The 27084-nt window shown below is 37.4% G+C and overlaps 1 protein-coding gene across 1 annotated transcript in view; it reads right to left on the bottom strand.

Annotated features, from left to right (window-relative positions):
* The window catches only part of MDGA2 (MAM domain containing glycosylphosphatidylinositol anchor 2), a 990863-nt gene that overhangs the window by 834840 nt on the left and 128939 nt on the right, over positions 1–27084 (bottom strand). Inside the window, exon 2 of the mRNA XM_069082199.1 lies at positions 12197–12336. Coding sequence (XP_068938300.1) covers positions 12197–12336 — 140 coding nt within the window. The remainder of the gene's footprint in view (positions 1–12196; positions 12337–27084) is intronic.

The following is a 27084-nucleotide window of genomic DNA, read 5'->3' as shown; positions in this document are numbered from 1 at the left end:
TTTGAAGGAATTATTCTCTTCAGTGAGTTTTTGAAATTGCTTTTCCATCAGGCCAATTCGACTTTTTATGGCATTCTCCTCATTGGCTTTTTGGGCTTCTTTTGCCATTTGAGTTAGTCTATTTTTAAGGCATTTTCTTCAGTCAGGCTATTGACTCACTTTTCATGATTTTCTTGCATCATTCTCATTTATCTTCCCAATTTCTCCTCCACTTCTCTTACTTGATTTTCAAAATCGTTTTTTAGTTCCTCCATGACCTGCACCAGGTCATATTTTTCTTTGAAGCTTTTGATGCAGGAGTTTTGACTTTGTTGTCTTCTTCTGGTTCCATGTTTTGATCCTTTTTGTCTCCCCAAAAGATTCTATGGTCTAATTGTACTTCTTCTTTTTGCTCATCTTGCTAGGCAATTACTTGACTTTTGAGCTCTTTGCCATGGTAGAACTCTGCTTCCAGAGTAGAGAGAGCTGTGTCCCAAATTGCTGGGGTTTTGCAGCTGTTATCTGAGCTCTTGTCAGAGCTATGAGGAGGGTGCCCTCTCTACAGCCACCACAACCTCTAACACACTAGCGTTCCTCACCCCAGGACCACCACCCAAGACTGTGATCCAGATCCAAAGAGGTCAAAGCAAGAATGATAACCGTCTGAATGGTCACTTGGTCCTCCTATGATCTGCAGGCTAGGAGCTCAGAGGCAACCACGTGGCAGCATTTGCAGCAGTGGTGCCTCTGCCACCCCAAGAGCAGGAGCTAGACCGTGCTCTTCTCTCATGCAGTTCCAAGAGTTCCCTACTGACCTTTTACTTTCTTTTTGGCATTTATAGGTTGAGAAGTCTGGAAACTGCCACAGCTACTGGAGATTCACTCTCCTGTGGTCTGTTCCATCCAGTCTGGGCCATGAGTCTGGGCTGGTGCAGCTCACACAGGACTGGGCTCTACTTCCAGCCTGGTGTGATAGACCTTTCCTGTAGGCCTGCCAGGCTGCTTCAGTGTGAGATTTGTTTCTCTCTGTCACTTTGTGGGTTCTGTAGTTCTAAAAGTTGTTTAGAGTCTTTTTTTTACAGGTATTGGTTGGAGCGGGAGCTCAAGCAAGTTCCTGCTTTTACTCCACTATACTGGCTCCACCACCTGCAGAAAATGTTTTGGTGACTGCTATTCTTTCTATAACTTCTCAGTAAACACACCCTTTCTAAAAAGTTAACAGCATTCTACTTCTCAGTTGGAGAGGAGAAAAGATGGGATCTTAGGAGCTACTGGGTTAAACACTGAATATTTTAGGGTTTCCTTTAGAACTTGTGAAGAGAAGAGTAATCATCTGTTCTCTGGTCAGCCAATACAAGTAGGAATTTGTAAAGTAAATCTCAAGAGGTGTGCTGTGCACAGATGAAACAATACCAAGATAAAAAAACTTAATCAAACAATAAGCATTTCTTAAGAACTTTCTCTGTGTTAAAAACATTGCTCAGCGGGGCGGACAGGTGGCTCAGCAAGTAAGAGCACCGGCTCCAGTGTCGGGATGACCTGGGGATCAAATCCAGGCTCAGATACTTAGCACCACACCCAGAAATAACTGGACGTATAACCTTGAGCAAGTTACTTAACCCCGATTGCTTTAAAAAAAATCATTGCTCAGGCTTGGGATACAAAGATATAAGTTAAATATCAGTGTTCTCAAAGAGGCTGCCTCTCAAGGGAAACAAATGTAAAGGTAGAGACAACTTCATATGTAACAAGTTATTTGAGGATCAGACTATATCCACTCATAGGTCAACGAAGTTGTTTCCAACTTAGCTTTATATTTCACTTTAATTCCTGGACTCTAAAGAAATATTGGAGTATGTTTGAATAAAATATTTCTCATTAATAAACTTGTTTAGGATTTTTCATTTTGAAGTTTAATTGGTCTTATTTTTTTATTTTCTAGTTTTTTTTGTCTTTTAGTTGAATGCCCAATTTGTCAATATATTCTTTCTTTTGTTGATGTATGCATTTAGAGATGTAAGTACTGTTCAGCTACATTCCACCACTTCTGTTATATCTTCTCATTGTTTTCATTACACACACATGCACATACACACACACACATATTTGCTTTTTGGAGGGCAATTGGGGTTAAGTGATTTGCCCAAAGTCACATGGTTAGTAATTGTGTCAAGTGTCTGAGGCCAGATTTGAACTCAGGTCCTCCTGTCTCCAGGACCAGTGCTCTATTCACTGCACCACCTAGCTACCCCCATTATATTTAATGATATTTTGTATTGCTTCTATGATTTATTCTTTGAACCATCTATTCTTTCAGGTTAAGTTCTTTAGTTTCCTATTCATTTTTAATTCTTTTATTTTATCATGGTCCAAAAAGGTGCATTTGATATTTTTACTTTTATATACTTGTGAGATTTTTTATGCCCTTATAAATGATAAATTTCTATGACGTTTCAATGAGTAGCCAAGAAATAGGTTTATTCCTTTCTATTCTTATTTGACATTCTCCAGTGAACAAGCATATCTAACTTTTTCTAAAATTCTATTCATCTCCTTAATTGTGTTCTTTTGTTGTTTATTTGTTTGTTTTGTTAAATTTATCTAGATCTGAGAGAAACAAATTAATTGCTGTTGCTCTTTCATTTCAGCATATTTGACTCTGTGGCCTCACTTTTTTTGTTTGTTTGCTTGTTTTGTTTTATTTTGGCAAAGATATTGAAGTGGTTTTCTGTTTCCTTCTCCAGTTCATTTTGCAGATGGAGAAACTTAAGCAAACAATGACTTCTCTAGACTCACATAGCTAGTAAATGTTTGAGACCAGATCTGAACTCAGGAAGATGAATCTTCTTGAGTTCAGGTCTGGCATTCTATCCACTGAACCAGCTATCTGCCTCTTAAGCAATTTGAGATCCCCCACTATTGTAGATTTACTATGTATTTTCTCCTATGACTCATTCAACATTTCTTTAAGGATACAGATGCTATATAATTTGGTTTGTATGTATTTAGTACTGATATTATTTCAGTTTCTATGGTACCTTCCAGCAAAATATAAAAAGTTTATTTCTAAAAGAGAGACATAAAACTTACTGTATACTATTGTTTTGTTTCAGATTGTGATTCCTGTTCTTATTCTTTTTACTTAAGCTAAAGAACAATATATTATGCCCTCTTAATTTTAAGTCTCTGTACCTTTCTGTTTCAAGTCTGTTTCTTCTAAATAGCATATTGTTGGGTTCTTATTTCTAAGACATTCTCCTATTTTCTTCTCTTTTATGGGTGAGTTCATCCCATTCACATTCATATTACTATTATCTATTATTTCTTTATCCTGTTCCATACTATTCCATCTCTTTCTTTCCTCATCCCTCTTTAAGAGTTTTCTGAACATGGCCTTGATCCCCTTACCATTTCCTTAACTACCCTCTAGCTCATACTTGCCTATATACACACATATATATTCCCTTCAACTATACTCATACTAATAAAAGTTTTATGAGTTACAATTATAGTTTTTTCCATGTAGGGATGTGAATAGTTCAACTTTAATAAGTTCCTTATTATTTCTTTTTTTCCTGTTTGCCTTCTCATGCTTTTCCTGCTTCTTGTATTTGAAAGTCAAATTTTCTGTTCACCTCTGGTTTTTTCATCAAGAATGCTTGAAAATCCTCTATTTCATTGAATGACCATATTTTCTCCTGAAACACTATACTCAGTTTTGTTGGGTAGGTGATTCTTGTTTTTAATCTAGGCTCCTTTGACCTCTGGAATATCATATTCCAAGCCCTTTGATCCCTTAATGTAGAAGCTGATAGATCTTGAGTTATCTTGATTGTGTTTACACAATAATCAAATTGTTTCCTTCTTAATATTTGCAGTATTTTCTCCTTGACCTGGGAACTCTGGAATTTGGCTATAATAATCCTAGGAGTTTTGTTTTTGGGATCTTTTTCAAGAGTTAATTGGTGAATTCTTTCCATTTCTATTTTGCCCTCTGGTTCTAGAATATCAAGGCAATTTTATTTGATAATTTCTTGAAAGGTGGTGCCTAGGTTCTTTTTCTTTTGATCATGGCTTTCAGGTAGTCCAATAATTTTTAAATGATCTCTCCTGGATCTATTTTCCAGGTCAGTGGTTTTTCCAGTGAGATATTTCACACTGCCTTCTATTTTTTCATTTGTTTCCAATTTCTCCAATCTAATTTTGAAGAAGTTATTCTCTTCAGTGAATTTTTGAAATTCCTTTTCCATCTGGCAAAATTGGCTTTTTAAGGCATTCTTCTCCTCATTGGCTTTTTGGGCCTCTTTTGTCAATTGAGTTAGTCTATTTTTTAAGGTGTTATTTTCTTCCATGTATTTTTGGGTCTCCTTTGTCAGGCTGTTGACTCACTTTTCATGATTTTCCTGCATAATTCTCATTTCTCTTCCCAATTTTTCCTCCTCTTCCCTTATTTGATTTTCAAAATCATTCTTGAGCTTCTCCATTGTCTGTAAGCAGTTCATATTTTTCTTGGAGGCTTTTGACGCAGGAGTTCTGACTTTGCCATCTTCCTCCCACTCTATACCTTGATCCTTTTTTTATTCTATGATCTGTGTGTGCTTACAGTGCTTGCTCATATTGCCAGCCTATTACTTTATCCTTGAACTCTTGGTCATGGTAGAACTCTGCTTCCAGAATGGAGAGAGCTTTGTCCAAAATTGCTGGGGTTTTCACAGCTGCCAGAGCTATTAGGAGGGTGCCATTTCTACAGCCCCCATAAAATCTAGCTCACTAGTCACACACCCCAGGAACACCACCCAAGACTGTGATCCTGATGCAAGCAGGTTAAAGCAAGTGATTACCTTCTGAATGGTCACTTGGTCCCCCTATAATCTGTAGGCCAGGAGATCCTGAGACAGCCATGAGGCATAGCCGCAGTGCCTCTGCTGCTTCTCACTCTGGGAACAGTAACCAGACAGTGTTCTACGTCCCCCACCCCATTCCAACAAAGTTCCACACTGACCTTTTACTTTGTCTTTTGTGTTTGAGAAGCCACCACAACTGCTGGTTATTCACTCTCCTGAAGTCTTCTCTGGCCACTGCTGGTTGATGCCATCCTGTGGCTGGAACTACACAGTTCCTGCGGGACCATGCTTGGCCCCCAGCACAATGTGATAGACCTTTCCTGTTGGTCTGCCAGTTGTCTTCAGAAGGATATTTGTTTTTCTCTGTCACTTTGTGTGTTCTGTAGCTTTAAATTTTGTTTAGAGTCATTGTTTTTACAGTTATTTGAATTGTTTGGAGGTGGAGCCCATGCCAACTTTGTGCTTCTACTCCGCCATCTTGACTCCACTCTCCCTTAAGATTTTTTCTTAAAAAACTCATTGATGGCCTATTAAATTTCTTTTTCAGGGGTGGGGCCAAGATGGCAGAGTAGAGGCAGGAATTTGGTGCAAGCTTCTGCTCCAACCACTTCCAATACCTGTAAAATATGACTCTAAGCATATTTAGAGCTGCAGAACACACAAAATGACAGAGAGGAAAAAATCTCCCACTGAAGGCAGCCTCCCAGGCCAACAGGAAGGGTCTATCAGACAAAGCTGGGAACCAAGTGAAGTCCTGCATGAGTCATGCAATCTGAAACCCAGGGCGGTCCAAACCAGAGGTCCAGACAGGCCAGAGCAGTCCTTAGGAAAGCGAATCACCAGCAGATGTGGCAGTTTCTAGACTTCTAAACCCATAAATGCCAAAGAGGAAGTAAAATGTCAGAGGGCAACTCTGTTGGAACTAGGTGATGGAAAAGTGTGGTCCGGCCCCTGACCCTGGAGTGATGCACAGTGGCTTCAGATCCTGCCATTTGGCTGCCTCCAGAGCTCCTGGCCTGCAGATCATACAGGGAACAAGCAATCATTTGGAGGGTAATTGCTCTTGCTTTGACCTGCTTAGATCTCGATCGTGGTCTTGGATGGTGGTCCTGGGGTGTGTGGCCAGTGTGCAAGAGTTTGACGTGTCTGCAAAAAGGGAACCCTCCTGAAAGCTCTGACAACATTGGCAAAAAAACCCCCAGAAATTTGGGACATAATTCTCTCCACTTTACAGTGACAAAGAGCGCAAAAGTCAAGTAATTGACTGGCAAGATGAGCAAGCAGAGAAAATCCAATATAATCCCTTTTTGGGGACAAAAAGTATCAAAACATGAAACTAGAAATTAATGAAATCAAAACTCCTGTATCAAAAGCTTCCAAGAAAAATATGAATTGATTACAGGCTATGGAGGAGCTCAAGAAGGATTTTGAAAATCAAGTAAGAGAAGTGGAGGAAAAATTGGGAAGAGAAATGAGAACGACAGAAGAAAATCATGAAGAGTGAGTCAACAGCCTGCTAAAGGAGACCCAAAAAAATAATGAAGAAAATAACACCTTAAAAAATATACTAACACAAATGGCCAAGGATGCCCAAAAAGCCAGTGAGAAGAATGCCTTAAAAAGCCAAATTGGCCAGAGAGAAAAGGAATTTCAAAAACTCACTGAAGAGAATAATTCCTTCTAAATTATATTGGAGCAAATGGAAGCTAATGCCCTTATGAGAAATCAAGATACTATAAAACAGATGGAAACAAATGAAAAAATAGAAGGCAATGTGAAATATCTCACTGTAAAAACCACTGACTTGGAAAACAGATCCAGGAGAGATAATTTACAAATTATTGGACTACCTGAAAGCCATTATCAAAAAAAGAACCTAGACAATATCTTTCAAGAAATTATCAGGCAAAATTGCCCTGATATTCTAGAAGCTGAGGGCAAAATAGAAATTATGGGAATCCAAAAGTAAAACTCCTAGGAATATTGTAGCTAAATTCCAGAGTTCCCAGATGAAGGGGAATATACTGCAAGCAGTCATATAGAAACAATTCAAGTATTGTGGAAATACGATCAGGATAACACAAGATCAAGTAGCTTCTACATTAAGGGACTGAAGGGCTTGGTATATGATATTCTGGAGGTCAGAGGAGCTAGGATTAAAACCAAGAATTACCTACTCAGCAAAACTGAGTACAATAATGCAGGGGAAAATATGGTCATTCAATGAAATAAAGGACTTCCATGTATTCTTGATGAAAACACCAGAGCTGAACAGAAAATTTGACTTTCAAATACAAGAAGCAAGAGAAGCATGAGAAGGTAAACAGGAAAAAATAATAAGGAACTTATTATAGTTCAACTATTTACATTCTTACATGGAAAAATAATAATTGTAACTCATGAGACTTATCTCAGTATGAGGTTATTGTTGAGGAGAATATATAGTGTATATATGTATGTATGTATTCATACATATACATGTATGGATTAGGAGGTTTTATGTGTGTATAATTACATATGTGAGTGTGTGTATGTGTGTACATGTATACATAGACAGAAGGCACAAGATCAGTTGAATAGGAAGGGATGATACCTAAAAAATGAAATTAAGAAGTGAGAGAGGAATGGGAGGAGGAAAAAGGGAAAGATGTAATAGGGCAAATTATCTCATGTAAAAAAGGCAAGAGAAAACTGTTACAATGGAAGGGAAGAGCAGGAATGTGAAAGGGAATGGATCAACCTTACTCTTGTTGAATTTGGCTTAAGGAGGGAATAACATACTCACTTATTTGGCTATCTTACCCTACAGGAAAGTAGGGGGAAAGTGGATAAGAGACTGGATGAAAAAAGGGAGGGCAGATTTAGGGGAGATGGTAGTTAAAAGGACACATTTTGAAAAGGCACAGAGTCAAAGGAGAAAACAATAGGTAGGGGGTGGGATAGGTTAGAGAGAAATATTGCTAGTATTTCACAATATAACTACTATATATAGTAGTTAACTACTATATAAACTACATATGTACAACCTATATTGAATTGCTTGTCTTCCCAGTGGGGGTGGGTGAGGAAGGAAGAAGGTAAGAATCTGGAAATCCAAATTTTAAAAACAAATTTTTTAAAAATTGGTTTTTATATGCAACTGGGAAATAAGATCTACAGGCACTGGGGTATAGAAATCCATCTTGCCCTACTAGAAAGTTAGAGAGAGGATGGGGGAGGATATAAGAGAAATCAGATTGGGGAAGAGGTATTCAGTAGGCTTTCTATCTTGGGGTGGGTATAGGGGAAAGATGGGGAGAAAATTTGTAATTCAAAATCTTGTGGAAATGAATGTTGAAAACTAAAAATAAATTTTAAAAAATTCCTAAGTATTCTATCTTTTCTGCTGTTAATCTGGCCAGTTATATTTTTGTAAACATTTATTCATTTAGGTGGATTGTTAGATGTCTTGGAATATAATTGGACAGTATGGGCCTAAAATTTGCTTTAATTTTATCTTCATTGGAGATGAACTCATTCTTTTCCTTTTATTCTAGTAATTTCCTTCTTTTTTAAATCAAACTTATCAATAACATATATTTTATTGGGGGGGGTTATAACATCAGCTCCTAGTTTTATTCATTAGTTCAAAGCTTTCTTACTTTTAATTTAATTTATCTCTCATTTGACTTTAAAGATTTTCAATTTGGAGCTTAATTAGGGATTTTTAATTTGCTCCTTTTCTAGTTTTTTTGTTTAGTTGCATGCCCAATTCATTGATCAGTACTTCCTCTATTTTATTGATATAAGCATTTAGAGATATAAATTTTCTCTTTAAGTAATGCTTAAGCACTGCATCCCATAGATTTGGGCATGTTGTTGTTTCTCTTTTGTTAAAATATATCTGTAGGGATATGATTTCCCTCCTGAACTTTGACTGTATTCCAGAAATTCTGGTAAGTTGTTTCATAATTTTTTTCACATAATAACGGACTCTTTATTTCTTTTTGAATGACTCATTACTTAAGACATCATTGTAAGGTCTTCATTTGGGTCTGCATCTTGTGTGTGTGTCTTTGTGTGTGTGTGTGTATGCATGAGTGCGTGTGTGTGTATACATACGTATGTGTGTATATTCTTAGCTTTAGAGAATCCCACAACTTTTTGAGTTCCATATTTTCCCTTTTGTTTAACTTTCTGTTAGATTTATCCAAAACAGAGAGAAACATTAACATTTCCTGTCACTATTGTGTTAGTGTCTATATATTTTACAGCTCAGTTAATATTTCCTTAAAGATTTGGATGCTAAAACACTTGAAACATATATATTTAATGGTGATATTGTTTTATTATTGATGGTTTCAACATAATGTAGTTTCCTTTTTATCCTATTCATTTTTAATGTTTGTTTTTGGTTGCCAGGTACAGATGATTATAATTCCAGATGTTTTGAATATATTTTAAATATGTTTCTTATAAGTGTCATATTTTAAAGTCTTGTTTGCTTATCTAATTTATCACTCTTTTGATTTATTAAATTGTTTAATCATTCACATTCAATATTATGAGAGTTTGCCATGACAGATAAACTATTGCATGTGCCCCTAATTTGCTTATAGTATCACCTTTTATGTTTAAATCATGTACCTATTTATCTTAGTGAGCATTATGAGATGTTGGTTGAACATAGTTTCTACCAAACTGGGTTTTTAATTTTCCAAACAATTTTTGTCAAATAATGAGTTCCTCTCACAAAAATCTTACATTTTTGTATTTATCTAGCCCTAGGTTAATATTGTCATTACTGCTTTATATTGAGTACCTAATCTATTTTATAGCCAGTACTAGTTAGGGATCATGTCATTACTGGTCCTTTCTACCACCCATAAGTGAGGTCCTATCTTTCATCCAGACCCAGAACTGGGTAATGAGAGACAAAGCTGCCAAAGGGTAATCATATATACATTGTGTGCTACTTCAGAGATCTCCTAGCAACTCTCTATGTCTCAGTGCTTCATGCCCTGATACCTACTCTTGGCCCTCTTTAAATCCCTGGATCTTGAAATACTCAAAACTCAGTACATTCCTAACCAGATCCACTGCTCCACATATACAAATATCTCTACCACCTAAGCCAAATTGGAATGGAAAACATGATTTGTGGAGCTTTTTTCTTGAATTTTCCAATCAGAATTCAATCTGTTTTCTGGATCTCCGTGGAACCGATGTGGTTGGAGATATAGGTTGTACTTCTTCCAGCTAATCCATCATCTTTTCTTTCCAACTACCCTGGCAGTTTCTATATTTCACCCTCCTGATTTGGTATTAACTTCCTAGCTAGAGTTCCTTTTCAGCTGGTTTTCTTGATTGTTTCAGCCCCTTAAATGCTGGGTACTTGATTTCCCAGTACCACTTCAACTTGTCTTTAGTTTCTATTTACTGTTTTAGATCCCATTCTCAGTCCCCAAACTTATGGTCATACAAGTAAATGAAAGGTGAAATGTGAACAAATGACAGATGTGAAATTTCTTAATTAATTCTTTATTTTTAAAAGTATAAATTTAATAAAACAAGATGTTACTTTAAAGGCTCTTTCATATATATATATGTCAAAACCATGCAAGGTTCCTTGAAATATGTAACATCAGAGATACTTTATTCAATGATCCTCTGATTATTGGCATTAAGCAAAATATTAAACTGGTACTATATACTTCTTTAATAGAGACTGTTCAGTGCAGAATCCAGTTAAACAATGATTCCCTGTAGATGAGGTACTACAAAGTTTCCTGTTTGAGTATATTGTGCTGATTGTATCATCACAGAATATTGCAGAATCTCCTCAATAAGATTTATAATTACTGAAAATATTTTGATAACTATCCACATGTAAAAAAATAAATGGATGATGAATGCCTATTTTTCAGAGTACGATATACGGTTTGCTAGATAGCACAAAGAACTTATCTATTATTATAGAAATGTTATTTAAACACTGCAAGCGAATAAGAGGTGAGCAAAAAGAAAACAAGGTACAGGAGGAATAACAGCCCATATTTTTTTTTAAGCAATCGGAGTTAAGTAACTTGCTCAAGGTTACACAGCCAGTTATTTCTGGGTGTGGTGCTAAGTATCTGAGCCTAGATTTGATCCCCAGGTCATCCCAACACTGGAGCTGGTGCTCTTACTCGCTGAGCCACCTGGCTGCCCCTGAGAAATTCCTGCCTTCAAGAAGCTTACATTCTTTTTTTTTTTTTGCCTTTTTTTTTTTTGGAGGGCAATTGGGATTAAGTAACTTGCCCAAGGTTACACGGCTAGTTTTGTGTGTGGGGGGGGGGGGATGTGGGGGGGTGTGGGTGTTAACTGTCTGAGGCCAGAACCGAACTCCGGTCCTCCTGACTCCAGGGTCGGCGCTTTATTCCTAGCCACCTAGCCACCTAGCCACCCCCTACAGCCCATCTTTTTAACAATATTCTTCTCTTTATTCTGCATACTTTAAAATCATGTAATACCACAGCTTCTGAAAAATTAAAGTTAAGGATAACCCAAAGAGTGAGACACCAGAAGTCTGGAAATGAGATATAAGACTGGATATGAGAAGTATGAAGCACCTTACCCAGAGCTGTACAAAGACAATGTACAAAGGATGTAATCACTAGGTGGCACAGTGGATAAAATGATGGTCCTGTAGTCAAGAAGACCTGAGTTAAAATACAACCTCAGATACCTACTAGCTGTGTGACTCTTAGTAAGTTACTTAGTCTCTGTCTACCTCATTTTCTTCAGTTGCTATGAGAATCAAATGAGATGATTTTTAAAGTGCTTAGCACAATATTGGGCACATAGTAGGTACTTACTAAATACTTATTCCCTCCCACACTCCCGCACCATGGGAAAAGAAGGTAGACTGGCTATTTAGCAAGAGCAAAAGATAACCAGTAGATAACCATATTTTCCACTTGTATCTATACAAGGTGAAAAGATGAAAGAAAGACATTAGGTTCCCAGACCCAGAAAATCTGTGATCTCTTTGGCTCATTGGGGAGAGTTTTCATTTAACAAATAGATATAGAAGAATTAGTAGAAATGGTATACACCAAAAATCCATGTCTAAGAAATTAATGCATTCTAAGCAACATTTTTTGTTATTATGAATTCATATAAGCTCCCTAAATAGAATGTAATTTCCTTGATCCAAGTTACTATTCCACTCTTTCATTTTTACCCTTGTATCTCCAGTGCTTAGTGCCTGACACATAATGTGCACACACACATACATACACATATGCATATGTGCACATAGGTAAAACTTTATTAAATCTACTAAAATAAGAGTCCAAAAATTCCCTAGGAAATTCCTTAATGAATTTGCTCTGTCACTATTCAGGACTCACCTGTGGACGTGGATGGCCTGTCACCAGGCAAGTCAATTCCAAAGTTTCTCCCTCTCGGATAGTGTAGACTCTCTCTGAATAGCGCTCTTCCTCAATATTACATGCCAAACCTGAGTGTACAATCCGCACAGTGGGAGGAGCTGTTAAATCAGTAGGAAGAGAGAACAGAAGAGCAAAGATAAGTAAAGTACTTTCAGAAACCATTCTGAGTACATCATGTATAGGAGCAAATCTCATCAGATTTAAAAATATATATCATCTAAGGACAGACATTAGACAGAAAATCTAATATTTCTCTAAATTTTTATGTGAATCAGGGATATTCAAAGTTTTACACATTATACATACTTAAGTGCATATGCAGATTCATATGTACACATACACACACATACATATAAAGATGATGATGATGATGGAAAAACAATGTTTCAGGATATCAGTGATTCCAATCCAGTATGATATCCAGTGATACAAATCGAGATAGCATTTGGTTTCTGAAATGATCATATTCCTTTTCCTGTGTAAGATGTAGAAGAGGATGATGACCAGGGAATGAGCATTACAACCAGCAATTTGCTCGTTAGCTAAGAGAAAATAAACTTTTCTGACTAATGGTCCAGCTGATGGAAGCACCCAACAGTTTCCACTGCCTTCTCACCTCACTACTATTGATGAAGTTAAAACGTCATTTGTAGTGATATGTATCTTTGGCATTATACCATATGTTCAGTTAGCAATAACAGATGGCAAAATGACAACTAACTTAGGAGTCAGAAAACCAAGGTTATAGTCTTAGCTTTGCCACTAACTGGCTTTTGTAACTTTAAGTTAAGTCACAAGGTTTTGGTACCTTGGTTTTCTCACATCTATAAAATATAAGCATTGGACTAGATTACCTCTAAAATTCATTTCAATTTCAACTCAATAATTATTTGTAACACTAAATCTAGGAGAATGAACTCCCAAGAAGCTAGTCAGTCTTGTTAGTCTATTTCAGGGTCACAAGTGCTAGTGAAAATTCATTGGCCTTGATAAAACAAAGATGCCACACCCAAAGTTTCAGCACCTCACGTGTTTTATGCAAGGAATGCACTTTGTAAATTGTAGAATAAATGAGTTCAAATCTGTCACAGACTCTTAGCTATATTACCCTGGGCAAGTCACTTTATGCTGTTTGCCTCAGATTCTTCATCTGTAAAATGAGCTGGAGAAGGAAAGCCAAACCATTCCAATATCTTTACCAATAAAGCACTAACTGGGCTCTCAAAGAGAAGTAATTCAACAACAATAATAAATCCATCTTTATAAATGATTTAATATTGGTTTAGCTATCACTTTATTAGTTACATAATTATATGTACACAAAAGGAGAATTATACCAAGAATTTTTGTGTCTGTACCATTTTGTCAGCTCAACCAACATGATTTTATCATCAGCAGCAGTGGTACATTAGATTATTACTGAAATATTTAGAACCATTAACTTAAGAAAAAATGTATTCATAAACTCCTGGAATGAATATATAAATTTAAGTAAAAACAGTAGCTCCTGTTCTACCTCCTGGGAAAATAACAAATACCCAGAACTAGTTCTTCATTTTTTTCTTGATAGAGGACTTATGTATATATTCATATTAAACATATTTTCACATTACTCATATTATAAAGGAGAACTGGAACCAATTGGAGGAACAACAAGAAAGAAGAAACAAAACAAAAAAGAGAGAGCAAATACTATGGTTCAATCTGCATTCAGACTTTAAAGTTCTTTCTCTAGATGTGGATAGCATATTCCAGCATGAGTCTTTTGTATTTGTCTTAGATCCCTGCATTGCTGAGAAGAGCAAAGTATATCCAAATTAGTCACTGCACAATGTCAATGTTACTGTGTACAATGTTCTCCTGGTTCTGCTCATTTCACTCAATGCATATAAGTCTTCCAAGGGTTTTCTGGCATCAACCTCCTCATCATTTCTTATAGCACAATAATATACCATTATATTCATATACCACAACTTTTTCAGTCATTCCTCATTGATGGACATGCCCTCAACTTGTAATTATCGACCTCCACAAAAAGAGCTACTATGAATATTTTTTGATATGTGTCTCCTTTTCCCATTTTTATGATCTCATTGTGATACAGACATAGCAGTGGTATTGTTGGGTCAAAGAGAAAGCACAGTTTGGGTTTTTTTTTGGGGGGGGGTTGCCTCTCTTTTATTTTTCAGTTTACATCATTCCTTTCCACAATATTTTGAGTTACAAATTTTCTCCCCATTTTCCCCTACCCAACACCCCAAAACACCGATCCCACTGAAAATTCCCTCCCCAAATTTGCTCTCTCCCATAACTTCCCCCATCACCCTCCAACTTTCCAGTAGGGCACGGTGGATTTCTATGCCCCAGGGCCTGTATATATCATTTCCCAGCTACATGTAAGATAATAATAATATATATTTTTAAAACATTGATTTTAAAACTTTGAATTCCAAATTTTTTCCCTTCCTCCCTCGTCACCCACCCTCACTGGGAAGATAAGAAATTCCATATATGTTGTATATATGAAGCTATGCAAAACATTTCCATAGTGGATATATTGTGAAAGACTGACTATATTTCCCTCCATCCTATCTCACCCCCCACTTGTTATATTATCTACTTTGAACCTGTGCCTTTTCAAAAGTGGGTGCTTCCAATTTCCCTATCCCCTAGCCTGCCCTCCCTTCAATTATCCCCTCTCTCATCCCTTTCCCCGCTACTCTCCTGTAGGGTGAGAAACCCTATTTACTGTGTATGTTATTTCCTCCCTAAGCCAAATTCAATGAGAATAAGGTTGACTCATTCCCTTTTGCTTTCCTGTTCTTCCCCTCCATTGTAACAGATTTTCCCTTGACTCTTCTATATGAGATAATTTACCCAATTCTGTCTCTCCTCATCTCCTCTCATTATATGCCTCTCTCGCCTCTTAATTTCACCTTTTAAGTATCATCCCTACCTATGAAATTGGTCCTGTGTCCTCTGTCTATGTATACCTGTACACATATATACAAACACTCACATATGTATTCATACGCCCATATATCCTCCTATATAGACATATATAAGTATGAATACATACATATATACATATATACATAAATTTCTATTCCCTTAAACTATTCTCATGCTGAGAAAAGTTTCATAAGTTACAATTATAGTTTTTCCATGTAGGAATGTTAATAGTTCAACTTTGATAAGAGCCTTATGATTTCTTTTCCCTATCTGCCTTCTCATGTTTCTCTTACTTCTTGTATATAAATGTCAAATTTTCTATTCAACTCTGGCTTTTGCATCAAGAATGTTTGAAAGTCCTCTATTCCACAGAATGACCATATTTTCCCCTGAACATGATACTCACTTTTGCTGTGTAGGTGATTCTTGTTTTTAAACCCAAGTCCTTTGACCTCCAGAAAATCATATTCCAAGCCCTTCGATTCCTCATGGTAGAAGCTGCCAGATCTTGTGTTTTCCTGATTGTTTTTCCACAATATTGAAACTGTTTCTTCCTGGCTGCTTGTAATATTTTCTCCTTGATATGGGAATTCCAGAAACTGGCTATAATATTCTTAGGAGTCTTCTTTGGGGGATCTTTTTCAGAAGGTGATCAGTGGATTCTTTCAACCTCTATTTTGCTCTCTGGTTCTAAAACAACCAGATTTTAGGGTTGGGGGCAGCTAGGTGGTGAAGTGAGTAAATCGCCGGCCCCAGAGTCGGGAGGACCCAAGTTTGGTTCTGGCCTCAAACACTTAACACCCACACAAAAAAATCTAGCCGTGTGACCTTAGGCAAGTCGCTTAACCCCAATTGTCCTCCAAAAAGCAAAGAAAAAATTAAAACATCAGGGTAATTTTCCTTCAGAATTTCTTGAAGGATGATTTCTAGGTTCTTTTTTTGATCATGGATTTCAGGTAGACCAATATTTTTTAAATTCTCTCTCCTGGATCTATTTTCTAGGTCAATGGTTTTCCCAATGAAATATTTCACATTGCCTTCTACTTTTTTCATTTGTTTGGATCTGTTTAATAGTATCTTGATTTCTCATAAAGTCATTAGCTTCCATTTGCTTGAATCTAATTCTTTAGTGAGCTTTTGAGATTCTCTTTCCATCTGGCAAATTTGGCTTTTTAAGGCTTTCTTCTCCTCATTGCCTTTTTGAGCCTCTTTTGACATCTGTGTTAGTCTATTTTTTAAGGTGCTATTTTCTTCAGCAGGTTGTTGACTCTCATTTCATAATTTTCTTGCATCATTCTCATTTCTCTTCCCAATTTTTCCTCCGCTTCTTTTATTTGGTTTTCAGAATCCCTTTTAAGCTCCTTTATGGCCTGTAACCAACTTACATTTTTCTTGTAAGCTTTTGGTGCAAGAGTTCTGAATTTGCTGTCTTCCTCCTGTTCCATACGTTGATCCTTTTTGTCCCCCAAATCGGAGTCTAATATTAGATTCCTGTTTTCTTTGCTTCCTTTGCTTGCTCATGTTGCCACTTAATTACTTGACTTTTGAACCTTATGCAACAGTAGAATTTTGCTACCAGTAAGGGGAGCTCTATCCCAATCGCTGGGGTTTTCTCAGCTCCTGGAACTATTAGTTGGGTGCCCTCTCTGAAGCCTCCACACACTCTCTGGCAAACTGGTTGTGAACCCCAGGACCTCCACCCTAGACAGTGATCCAGATGCAAGCAGGTTAAAGCAAGAGCAATTACCCCTCAGACTGGTCACTAGGTCCCCCTACAATCTGCAGGGCTGGGGCGCTGAAGCAGCCAAGTGGTGGGTGGCTGCATGCCTTTGGAGCCTCAACTGCTTCTCTCCCCATGGGCAAAGGCCGGAATGCACTCTGAAAATCCCTGTTCCTACAAAGTCTACACTGACCTCTCACTTTGTCTTTTGAATCTATGGGTTTATAATTCTGGAAACCGCCACAGCTGCTGGTGATCTGAAGTCCCTCCAGCTGGCAGCTGGTCAGGCTGCTCTGAGGCTAAAACCTCCGGCTCCAGTGGGGCTGCGCTCAGCTCCCAGAGCGCTGTGCTGTCCCTTCCTGCCAGCCTGCTGGGTTGTCTTCAGTGGGAGGTTAGCTTCTTTCTCTCATTTTGTGGGTTCTGTAGCTCCATAGTTTGTCTAGAGTCATTTTTCACATGAATTAGAGGAGATCGAAGCTGGAGCCATGCAAGTATGAATAGTTTTAAAGTCCTTGGGCATAGTTCCAAATTGCTTACGAAAAGTGTTGGATCAGCTCAACTCCACCAACAATGCATTAGTGTTCCAATTTTCCCACATGTTCTCCAACATTTGTCATTTTCCTCTTTTGTCATATTAGTTAGTCTGATAGGTGTGAGGTGATCTCAGTGCTTTTCTGATTTGCATTCTAATCAATAGTGGTTTAGAGCATTTTTTCATACAACTAAGGATAGCTTTAATTTCTTCCTCTGAAATTTGCCTGTTCATATCCTTTGACGATTTATAAATTAGGGAATGACTTTTATTATTGTAAATTAGAATCAGTTCTCTACATATAGCAGAAATGAAGCTTTATCAGAGACACTGGCTGCAAAAATTATTTTTCAACTTTCTGCTTGCCTTTTAATCTTGGTTGCATTGGCTTGTTTGGGCAAAAATTTTAATTTTTAATATAATGAAAATCATTCATTTTGCATTTCAAAATGTTCACTATCTCTTGTTTGGCCATAAATTCTTCCCTTCTCCATAAATCTAACAGGTAAACTATTCCTTGTTCTAATAGTTTGCTTATAGTATCAGCCTTTATATCTAAATCACATACCTATTTTGAATTTGTCTTTTTATATGGTGTAAGATGTTGGTCTATGCCTAGTTTCTACCATACTATTTTCCAGTTTTCCAAGCAGTTTTGTTAAATAGTGAGTTCTTATTTTTTTTAATTTATATTTAGTTTTCAAGATTCATTTCCTCAAGATTATGAGTTACAAATTCTCTCTCTGTCTTTCCCCTACCCTCACCCCAAGATAGAGAGCCTACTGAATACCCTTTGCCCCAATTAGCTCTCTCTTATACCTGCCCCAACCTTTAACTTTCTAATAGGGCAAGATGGATTTCTATAGCCCAGTGCCTGTAGATCTTATTTCCCAGTTGCATGTAAAAAACAATTTTTTTTAACATTTATTCTTAAAAATTTCGTTTTCAGTTTCTTTCCCTTCTTCCCTCCTCACCCACCCCCACTGGGAAAATAATCAATTCAATGTAGATTGTACATGTGTAGTTACACAAAACATTTACATAGTAGTTATACTGTGAAAGACTAACTATATTTCCCTCCACCCTATCCCATCCCCCACTTGTTCTGTTTTCTTTTCTATTTTTTTTTTTTGCTTTTCAGAGAAGGGAAGGCAGGGCAGTTGGGGTTAAGTGACTTGCCCAAAGTCACACAGCTAGTTTCTATGTTGTGTCTGAGGCTTGATGTGAACACAGTTCCTCCTAAAGCCAGGGTCTGTGCTCTATTCACTGCACCACATAGGTGCCCCAACACTTATTCTGTTTTCTGCTTTGACGCTGTCCCTTTTCAAAAGTGTTTGCTTCTAACTACTCTCTCCCCCAACCTGCCCTCTGTTCTATCATCCCCGTCTTACCCGTTAACTCCCTACTTTTCTATAGGGTAAGACAGCCAAATGAGTGAGTATGTTATTCCCTCCTTAAGCCAAATTTAATGAGAATACAGTTGACCCATTCCCTTTCACCTTCCTGCTCTTCCCCTCCATTGCAACAATTTTCTATTGCTTCTTTTACATGAGATAATTTACCCTATTCTATCTCTCCCTTTCTCCTCCTTCCATTACCTTCCTCTCTCACCTCTTAATTTCAATTTTTAGATATCATCCCTTCCTATTCAACTGATCTTGTGACTTCTATGTATACATATACAACCAATCACATATGTATTTATACATACACACACCCTCATATACATACGTATGTATGTATTCATGTATGTGTATACACATATAGATAGATATATAGACAGACAGACAGATAGACATATAGATAGATACATACATACATACATAGATCCATAGGTAGATACATAGATACATATATTCCCTTCCACTATTCTAATACTAAGAAAAGTCTCATGAGTTACAATTATCATTTATCCATGTAGGAATGTAAATAGTTCAAATTTAATAAGTCCCTTATTATTTCTTTTTCCTGTTTACCTTCTCATTCTTCTCTTGCTTCTTGTAGTTGACAGTCAAATTTTCTGTTCAGCTCTGTTTTATTTTTTCATCAAGAATGCTTGAAAATCCTCTATTTCACTGAATGACCATATATTAACCTGCAGCACTATATTCAGTTTTGCTGGGTAGGAGATTCCTGATTTTAATCCTAGCTCCTTTGACCTCCAGAATATCATATCCCAAGCCCTTTGATCCTTTCACGTAGAAGCTGCTAGATCTTGAGTTATCCTGATTATGTTTCCACAATACTCAAATTGGTTCTTCCTGACTGCTTGTAATATTTTTCCTTGACCTGGAAACTCTGGAATTGGCTATGATATTCTTAGAAGTTTTCTTTCTGGGATCTTTTTTTTCAAGAGACAATCAGTAATTCTCTCAATTACTATTTTGCCCTCTGGTTCTAGAATATAAGGGTAATTTTCCTTGGGAGTTTCATGAAGGATGATTACTAAGTTCTTTTTTTATCATGGTTTTCAGGTAGTCCAATAATTTTGAAGTGATCTCTCCTGGATCTATTTTGCAAGAGAGTGGTTTTTCCAGTGAGATATTTCACACTGCCTTCTATTTTTCATTTGTTTGGATTTGTTTTATAGTATCTTGATTTCTCACAAAGTCATTAGCTTCCAATTGCTCCAATCTAATTTTGAAGGAATTATGCTCTTCAGTGAGTTTTTGAAATTCCTTTTCCATCTGGCCAATTCGACTTTCTAAGGCACTCTTCTCCTCATTGGCTTTTTGGGCCTCTTTTGCCATTTGAGTTAGTCTATTTTTAAGGTGTCATTTGCTTCAGTATGTTTAAGGTCTCCTTTAGCAGGCTGTTGACTCATTTTTCATGATTTTCTTGCATCATCCTCATTTCTCTTCCCAATTTTTCCTCCACTTCTCTTACTTGATTTTCAAAATCCTTCTTGAGTTCCTCCATAGCCTGTAACCAATTCATATTTTTCTTTGAAGTTTTCATGCAGGAGTATTGACTTCATTGACCTCTGGTTCCATATTTTAATCCTTTTTGTACCCATAAAAGGATTCTGTGGTCTGATTGCATTTCCTCTGCTTGTTCTTCTTACCAGTCAATTACTTGACTTTTGAACTCTGCCATGGTAGAACTCTGCTTCCATAGTGGAGAACTTTGTCCCAAATCACTGGGGTTTTTTCAAATGTTATCAGAGGTTTGAGGAGGGGTCCCTCTCTACAACCACCAAAAGCTCTGGAACACTGGTGTTTCTCACCCCAGTACCACCACCCAAGACCACAGTCCAGATCCAAGCAGGTCAAAGCAAAAGTGATTATCCTCTGAATGGTTGCTTGTTCCTGCTACAATCTGCAGACCAGGAGCTCTGGAGGCAGCCTTGAGAGCCACCTCTTGCTCCAGAGGGAGGTGCTAGACCAGGTTCTTCCATCACCCAGTTCCAACAGGGATCTCCACCGACCTTTTACTTTCTCTTTGGCATTTATAGATTGAGAAGTCTGGAAACCACGACAGCTGCTGGTGATTCACTCTCCTGAAGTCTGCTATGGCCGATCTGAGCCACTGGTCAGGGCCGCCTCGGATCTGGGACCATATGGTTCATGTGGGACTGTGCTCAGCTCCCAGCTGGGTGTGATAGATCTTTTCTGCTGGCCTGCCAGGCTTCCTTCAGCAGGAGATTTTTTCTGTCACTTTGTGGGTTCTATAGCTCTAAAATTTGTTTAGAGTCATATTTTACAGGTATTGGAGGTGGTTGGAGTGGGAGCTCAGCCAAGTTCATGCTCTTACTCCATAAATAGTGAGTTCTTTTCCCAGAAGCTGGAGTCTTTGAGTTTATTAAGCAGTATAGTCATTGACTCCTATGTATTGTGTACCTAACCTATTCCACGCTTTTTCTTTGCCAGTACCAAGTAATTTTGATATATAAGATGTGGTACAGCTAGTCCACATTCCCTGGCATTTCTTTTCATTGATTCCTTTGATATTCTGGACCTTTCCTTCTTCCAGATGAATTTTGTTATAATTTTTTCTAGTTCTATAAAATAATTTTTGGTACTTTGTGTTATGACACTAAATAAGCAAATTAATTTAGGCAGAATTGTCATTTTTATTATATTAGCTCAGCCTACACATGAGCAACTGATATTTTGCCAAGTATTTTGATCTGACTTTGTATAAAAAGTGTTTTCTAATTGTTTTCATACACTTTCTGAGTTTGTCTTGGCAGATAGACTCTAACATGTCTAGAACAACATTGAATAAGACTGGTGATGATGGACATCCTTGTTTCACCCTTGATCTTATTGGAAATGTTTCTAGCTTATCCACATTACATATAATGCTTTCAGGTAGTTTTAACAGATGCTACTTATAATTTTAAGGAAGACTTCATTTATTCCTAGGTTCTCTAGTGTTTTTAATAGGAATTTATTTTGATAATGATTTATTTTTCATCTAATGAGATAATGCGATTTCTTTTACTTTCGTTGTTGATAAGGTCAGTTATGTTGATAGTGCTCCTACTATTATATCACCCTAGTATTTCTGGAATAAATTCTACCTGATCATAGAATGCTATTCTTGAGCTAAGGTGTTGTAATTTCTTTGCTAAAATATTTTTTTTAATTTTACATCTACATTCATTAGGGAAATTAATCTATAATATTCTTTCTCTGTTTTGGTTCTTCTCAGTTTTGGTATCAGGATCATATTTGCATCATTTAAAAAATGTGGTTGTGGAGCCAAGATGTCAGTGTAGAAGCAGGAAAATTCCATGAGTTCCCCCCATAACCACCTCAAAAACCTATAAAACATGACTCTAAACAAACTTTAGGGCTAGAGAACATAATGACAGAGAAAAACAAATCTCCCACAGAAGGCAGCCCAACACACTAACAGGAAAGGTCCATCACAGCTGGGAGCCAAGCCCAGCCCCATGTGAGCCCATGGTTTTAGCCTCAGGGTGGCCCCAACAAGCAGCGGCTAGAGTGGACTTTGGAAGAGTGGATCACCAGCTGCCATGATGGTTTCCAGAATTATCAACCCATAAATGCCAAAGGAAAAGTAAAAGGTCAGTGTGGACTGTGTGGGAACAGGTGGGACCAAGAGTGCAATCCAGGCTCTGCCCTGGGGTGATAAAACGAGAAGTGGTGGAGGCACTCCCTGTATGGCTACTTCAGAGCTCCTGGTCTACAGATTGTAGGGGGACCAAGTGACCATTCTGAGGGGTAATCACTGTTGCTTTAACCTACTTGGATTTGTTTTGCTGTCTTGGGGGGAGGTCTTGGAGTGTGTAACCGGGTGCCAGAGCCTGTGGAGGCTTCAGAGATGTCACCCAACTAATAACTCTGGCAGATGAGAAAACCCCAGAATTTGGGACAAAGTCCTCCTCTCTGGAAGCAGAGCTCTACTGTGGCAAAAAGCTCCAAAGTCAAGTGGCAACATGAGCAAGCAAAGAAAGCATAGCAATCCAACTTTAGATTCCTTTTATAGGGACAAAAAGAATCAAAGCATGGAATGGGAGGAAGACATTGAAGTCAGAAATCCTGGACCAAAAGCTTCCAAGAAAAATGTGAATTGGTTACAGGCTATAGAAGAGCTCAAGAAGGATTTTGAAAATCAAGTAACAGAAGTGGAGGAAAAATTGGGAAAAGAAATGAGAATGATGCAAGAAAATCATGGAAAGTGAGTAAACAAACTGACTGAAGAAAATAACACCTTAAAAATAGACTAACTCAGATGGCAAAAGAGGCTCAAAAAGGCAATGAGGATAAGAATGCCTTAAAAAGCTGAACTTGCTAGATTGAAAAAGAATCTCAAAAGCTCACTGAAAAGAATCATTCTTTCAAAATTAGATTGGAGCAAATGGAAGCCAGTGACTTTATAAGAAATCAAGATCGAAACAAATGAAAAAATAGAAAGAAATGTGAAATATCTCATTGGGAAAACCACTGACCTGGAAAATAGATACAGGAGAGATAATTTTAAAAGTAAGAGACTAGCTGAAAGTTATAATCAAAAAAATAACCTAGAAATCATCCTTCAAGAAATTCTCAAGGAAAATTGTCATGATATTTTAGAACGAGAGGACAAAATAGAAATTGAAGGAATGCACCAATCACTTCTTGAAAAAGATCCCCCCCCCAAAACTCCTAGGAATATTATAGCCAGGTTCTGGAGTTCCCAGATCAAAGAGAAAATATTACAAGCAGCCAAGAAGAAACAATTTGAATAGTGTGGAAACACAATCAGGATAACCCAAGATCTAGCAGCTACTATGTTAAGGGATCAAAAGGCTTGGAATATGATATTATGGAAATCAAAGGAGCTTGGATTAAAACCAAGAATCACATACCCAGCAAAACTGAGTATAATGTTTCAGGGGAAAATATGGTTATTCAATGAAACAGAGGACTTTCAAGCATTCTTGATGAAAAAAGCAGAGTTGAATAGTAAATCTGACATTCAAATACAAGAAGCAAGAGAAGCATGGGAAGATGGCCAGGCATCTCCAATTCCTACTCACATTCTGAAGAGCTCACCTCAGATCAGCAGCTTAACCAGCCTGCCAAGAAATTTGGCCCTAAGTGGGATCCCATCATGTTGTCCCTGGGTCTGTCCCAGAGGGACATCTTCTGCTGCAAGGCCAATCACCCCCACAATGTGCATTTGCAGATCTTGAAGGCCTTTGTCCAGTGGAGGCCTAAGAACAGAAGCAAGGCAACAATCCAGAGCTTACAGAATGCCCTGGTGGCTATAGACATTGACCGTTGTGTGCTCCATGCCCCAGCACATGTTAGAGTAAACTCCTCTGTCAGCCATGAATCCAATGTGCTGAGCCTTTAGACTTTTCTGCAAGGCAGGTGTCTTAAAGCATTGTCTTTTCTTAACTATCTATAAATGAAATGTGAGGAGGGTCTCACCTTGACAGCTTACTTTTAAGGCTAAACCTCTTCATGGATCTTAGCTGTATAGTGAAATGTTCATTTTTTTATTGCATGAGGCAATGATTGATTTTTAACTCCTTGAAAAATCACTGGGGTTTGTTTTTATTCTTATAACAAATACAGATTCTGTTTATTCCAGACATACTCTTTGAATTGGCTGAGAATATAACTGTGATCATTTATAATCATAATATTACCGATAATAAGTGTTACTTCCATCAATAAAAAATTACTTGTATAAAAAAAATTGGTAGAACTCATTGACCTATTTTCCCAGAGAGTTTATACAGTGTTGAAATTAATTTTCTTTAAATTTTTGGTAGAATTTAATTGTAAATTAATCTGTCCCTGGAGGTTTTTTCTTAGGTTGCTCAATGATGGCTTGTTCAATTTTTATTTCTGAAATGGGGTTAAGTATTTTATTTCCTTTTATTTTAATCTGGGAAATTTACATTTTTTGTAAATATTCATCCATTTCACTAAAACTGTAAAATATATTGGCATAGAGTTGGGCAAAATACTTTCTAATTACTGCTTTAATTTCCTCTTTCTAGGTGGGGAACTTACCATTTTCATTTTCAATGATGATAACTTGGTTTTCTTATTTTTAAAAATAAATTAGCCAAAAGTTGATATATTTTATTGTTTTTTTTTTCATAAAACCAGCTCTTAGTTTTATTTATTAATTCAATAGTATTCTTAAAACCAATTCTGTTCATTTTGCCTTTGGTTTTCAGAATGTTTTTTTCATTCTTCAAATGCTTTATTAACTTCTGATTTACATCATTCATTTCCACCAGATTTTGAGTTACAAATTTTCTCCCCATTTTTCCCCTATGCACCGCCCCAAAATAGCAGTCCCACAGGATATCCCCTCCTCCAATCTGCTCTCTCCCATATTTTCTCACATGCCCCTTTCGACTTTTCAAGTAGATCTCTATACCCCAGTGCCTGTATATGTTATTTCCCAATTACATGTACGATGTATTAATAAAATCATGTATATATGTATATATATATATATATGTTGAATATTTGATTTTAAAACTTTGAATTCCATATTCATTCCCTTCCTCCCTTGTCACCCACACTTACTGGGAAGATAAGCAGTTAAGTATAGGTTGCACATGTGTGGCTAATGAAAAACAATAACATAGTAGATATACTGTAAAAGACTGACTATATTTCCCTCCCTCCTATCCCACTTCCCACTTGTATTCTCTACTTTGATCCCATCCCTTTTCAAAAGTGGGCACTTCCAACTTCCCTCCCCCCAAACCTGCCCTCCCTTCCATCATTGCCCCTCTCATCCCCTTCCCCACCTATTCTCCTGGAGGGTGAGATACCCTATTTAGTGTGTATTTCATTCCCTCTTCAAGCCAAATTCATTGGGAAATCATAATTTCTTTTCCCTGTTTACCTTCTCATGCTTCTCTTGCTTCTTGTATCTGAATGTCAAATTTTCTATTAAACTCTGGTTTTTTCAGCAAGAATACTTGAAAGTCCTCTATTCCACTGAATGACCATATTTTCCCCTGAAACATGATACTCAGTTTTTCTGGGTAGATGACTCTTGATTTTAATCCCAGCTACTTTGACCTCCAGAATATCATACTCCAAGCCCATAGATACTTCAGGGTAAAAGCTGCTAGATCCTGTGTTATCATGATTGTGTTTCCACAATATTCAATTTTTTTTCTTCCTGGCTGCTTGCAATATTCTCTCCTTAATCTGGGAATTCTGGAACCTGGCTATAATATTCCTAGGAGTTTTCTTTTTGGGATCTTTTTTCAGGAGGTGATCCACCGATTCTTTCACACACTATTTTGCCCTCTGGTTCTAAAACATCAGGGCAGTTTTCTTTGAGAACTTCCTGGAGGATGATTTCTAGGTTCTTACTTTGATCATGGCTTTCAGGTAGTCCAATAAATTTTAAATGATCTCTCCTAGATCTATTTCCAGGTCAGTTGTTATTCCCATGAGATATTTCACATTGCCTTCTATTCTTTCATTTGTTTGGATCTGTTTTCTTGCATCTTGATTTCTCATAAAGTCGTTAGCTTTCATTTGCTCCAATCTAATTCAGAAGCAATGATTCTCCTCATTGAGCTTTTGAGATTCTTTTTCCATCTGGCAAGTTCGGCTTTTTAAGGCGTCCTTCTCCTCATCGCCTTTTTGACCCTCTTTTGCCATTTCAGTTAGTCTATTTTTTAAGGTGGTATTTTCTTCAGTTAGGCTGTTGACTCTCATTTTGTAATTTTCTTTCATTGTTCTCATTTCTATTCCCAATTTTTCCACTGCTTCTCTTATCTGCTTCTTAAGGTCCTCTATGGCCTGTAACCAGCTCGTATTTTCCTTTAAAGCTTTTGGTGCAGGAGTTCTGACTTCACTGTTTTCCTCCTGTTCCATGCTTTGCTCCTTTTTGTCCCCAGAGTAGGAGTCTAATGTTGGAATATTCTGTCTGCTTTGTTTCCTTTACCTGGTCATGTCACCCCTCAGTCACTTGACCCCTGGGTTTTTTGCCACAGTAGGACACTACCACCAGACAGGGAAACCATACAGTTTCATCCCAAATGCTGGGGTTTTCTCAGCTTCCAGACATATTAGATATGTGCCCTCTCTGAGGTCTCCACACGCTCTGGCAAGCTGGACACGCACCCCAGGACCTCCACCCTAGATTGCAATGATGGGGGAGGGGGAGGGGTTTATGGGCGGTGCCATGGTTGCTTTG

This window comes from Petaurus breviceps, unplaced genomic scaffold (genome assembly GCF_028583685.1).
Source record: "Petaurus breviceps papuanus isolate PSGF00001 unplaced genomic scaffold, PetGlider_PUasm1.0 164, whole genome shotgun sequence".
Lineage (NCBI taxonomy): Eukaryota > Metazoa > Chordata > Mammalia > Diprotodontia > Petauridae > Petaurus > Petaurus breviceps.
The sequence above is the reverse complement of the archived record's forward strand: the minus strand, read 5'-3'. Positions and strand labels throughout refer to the sequence as shown.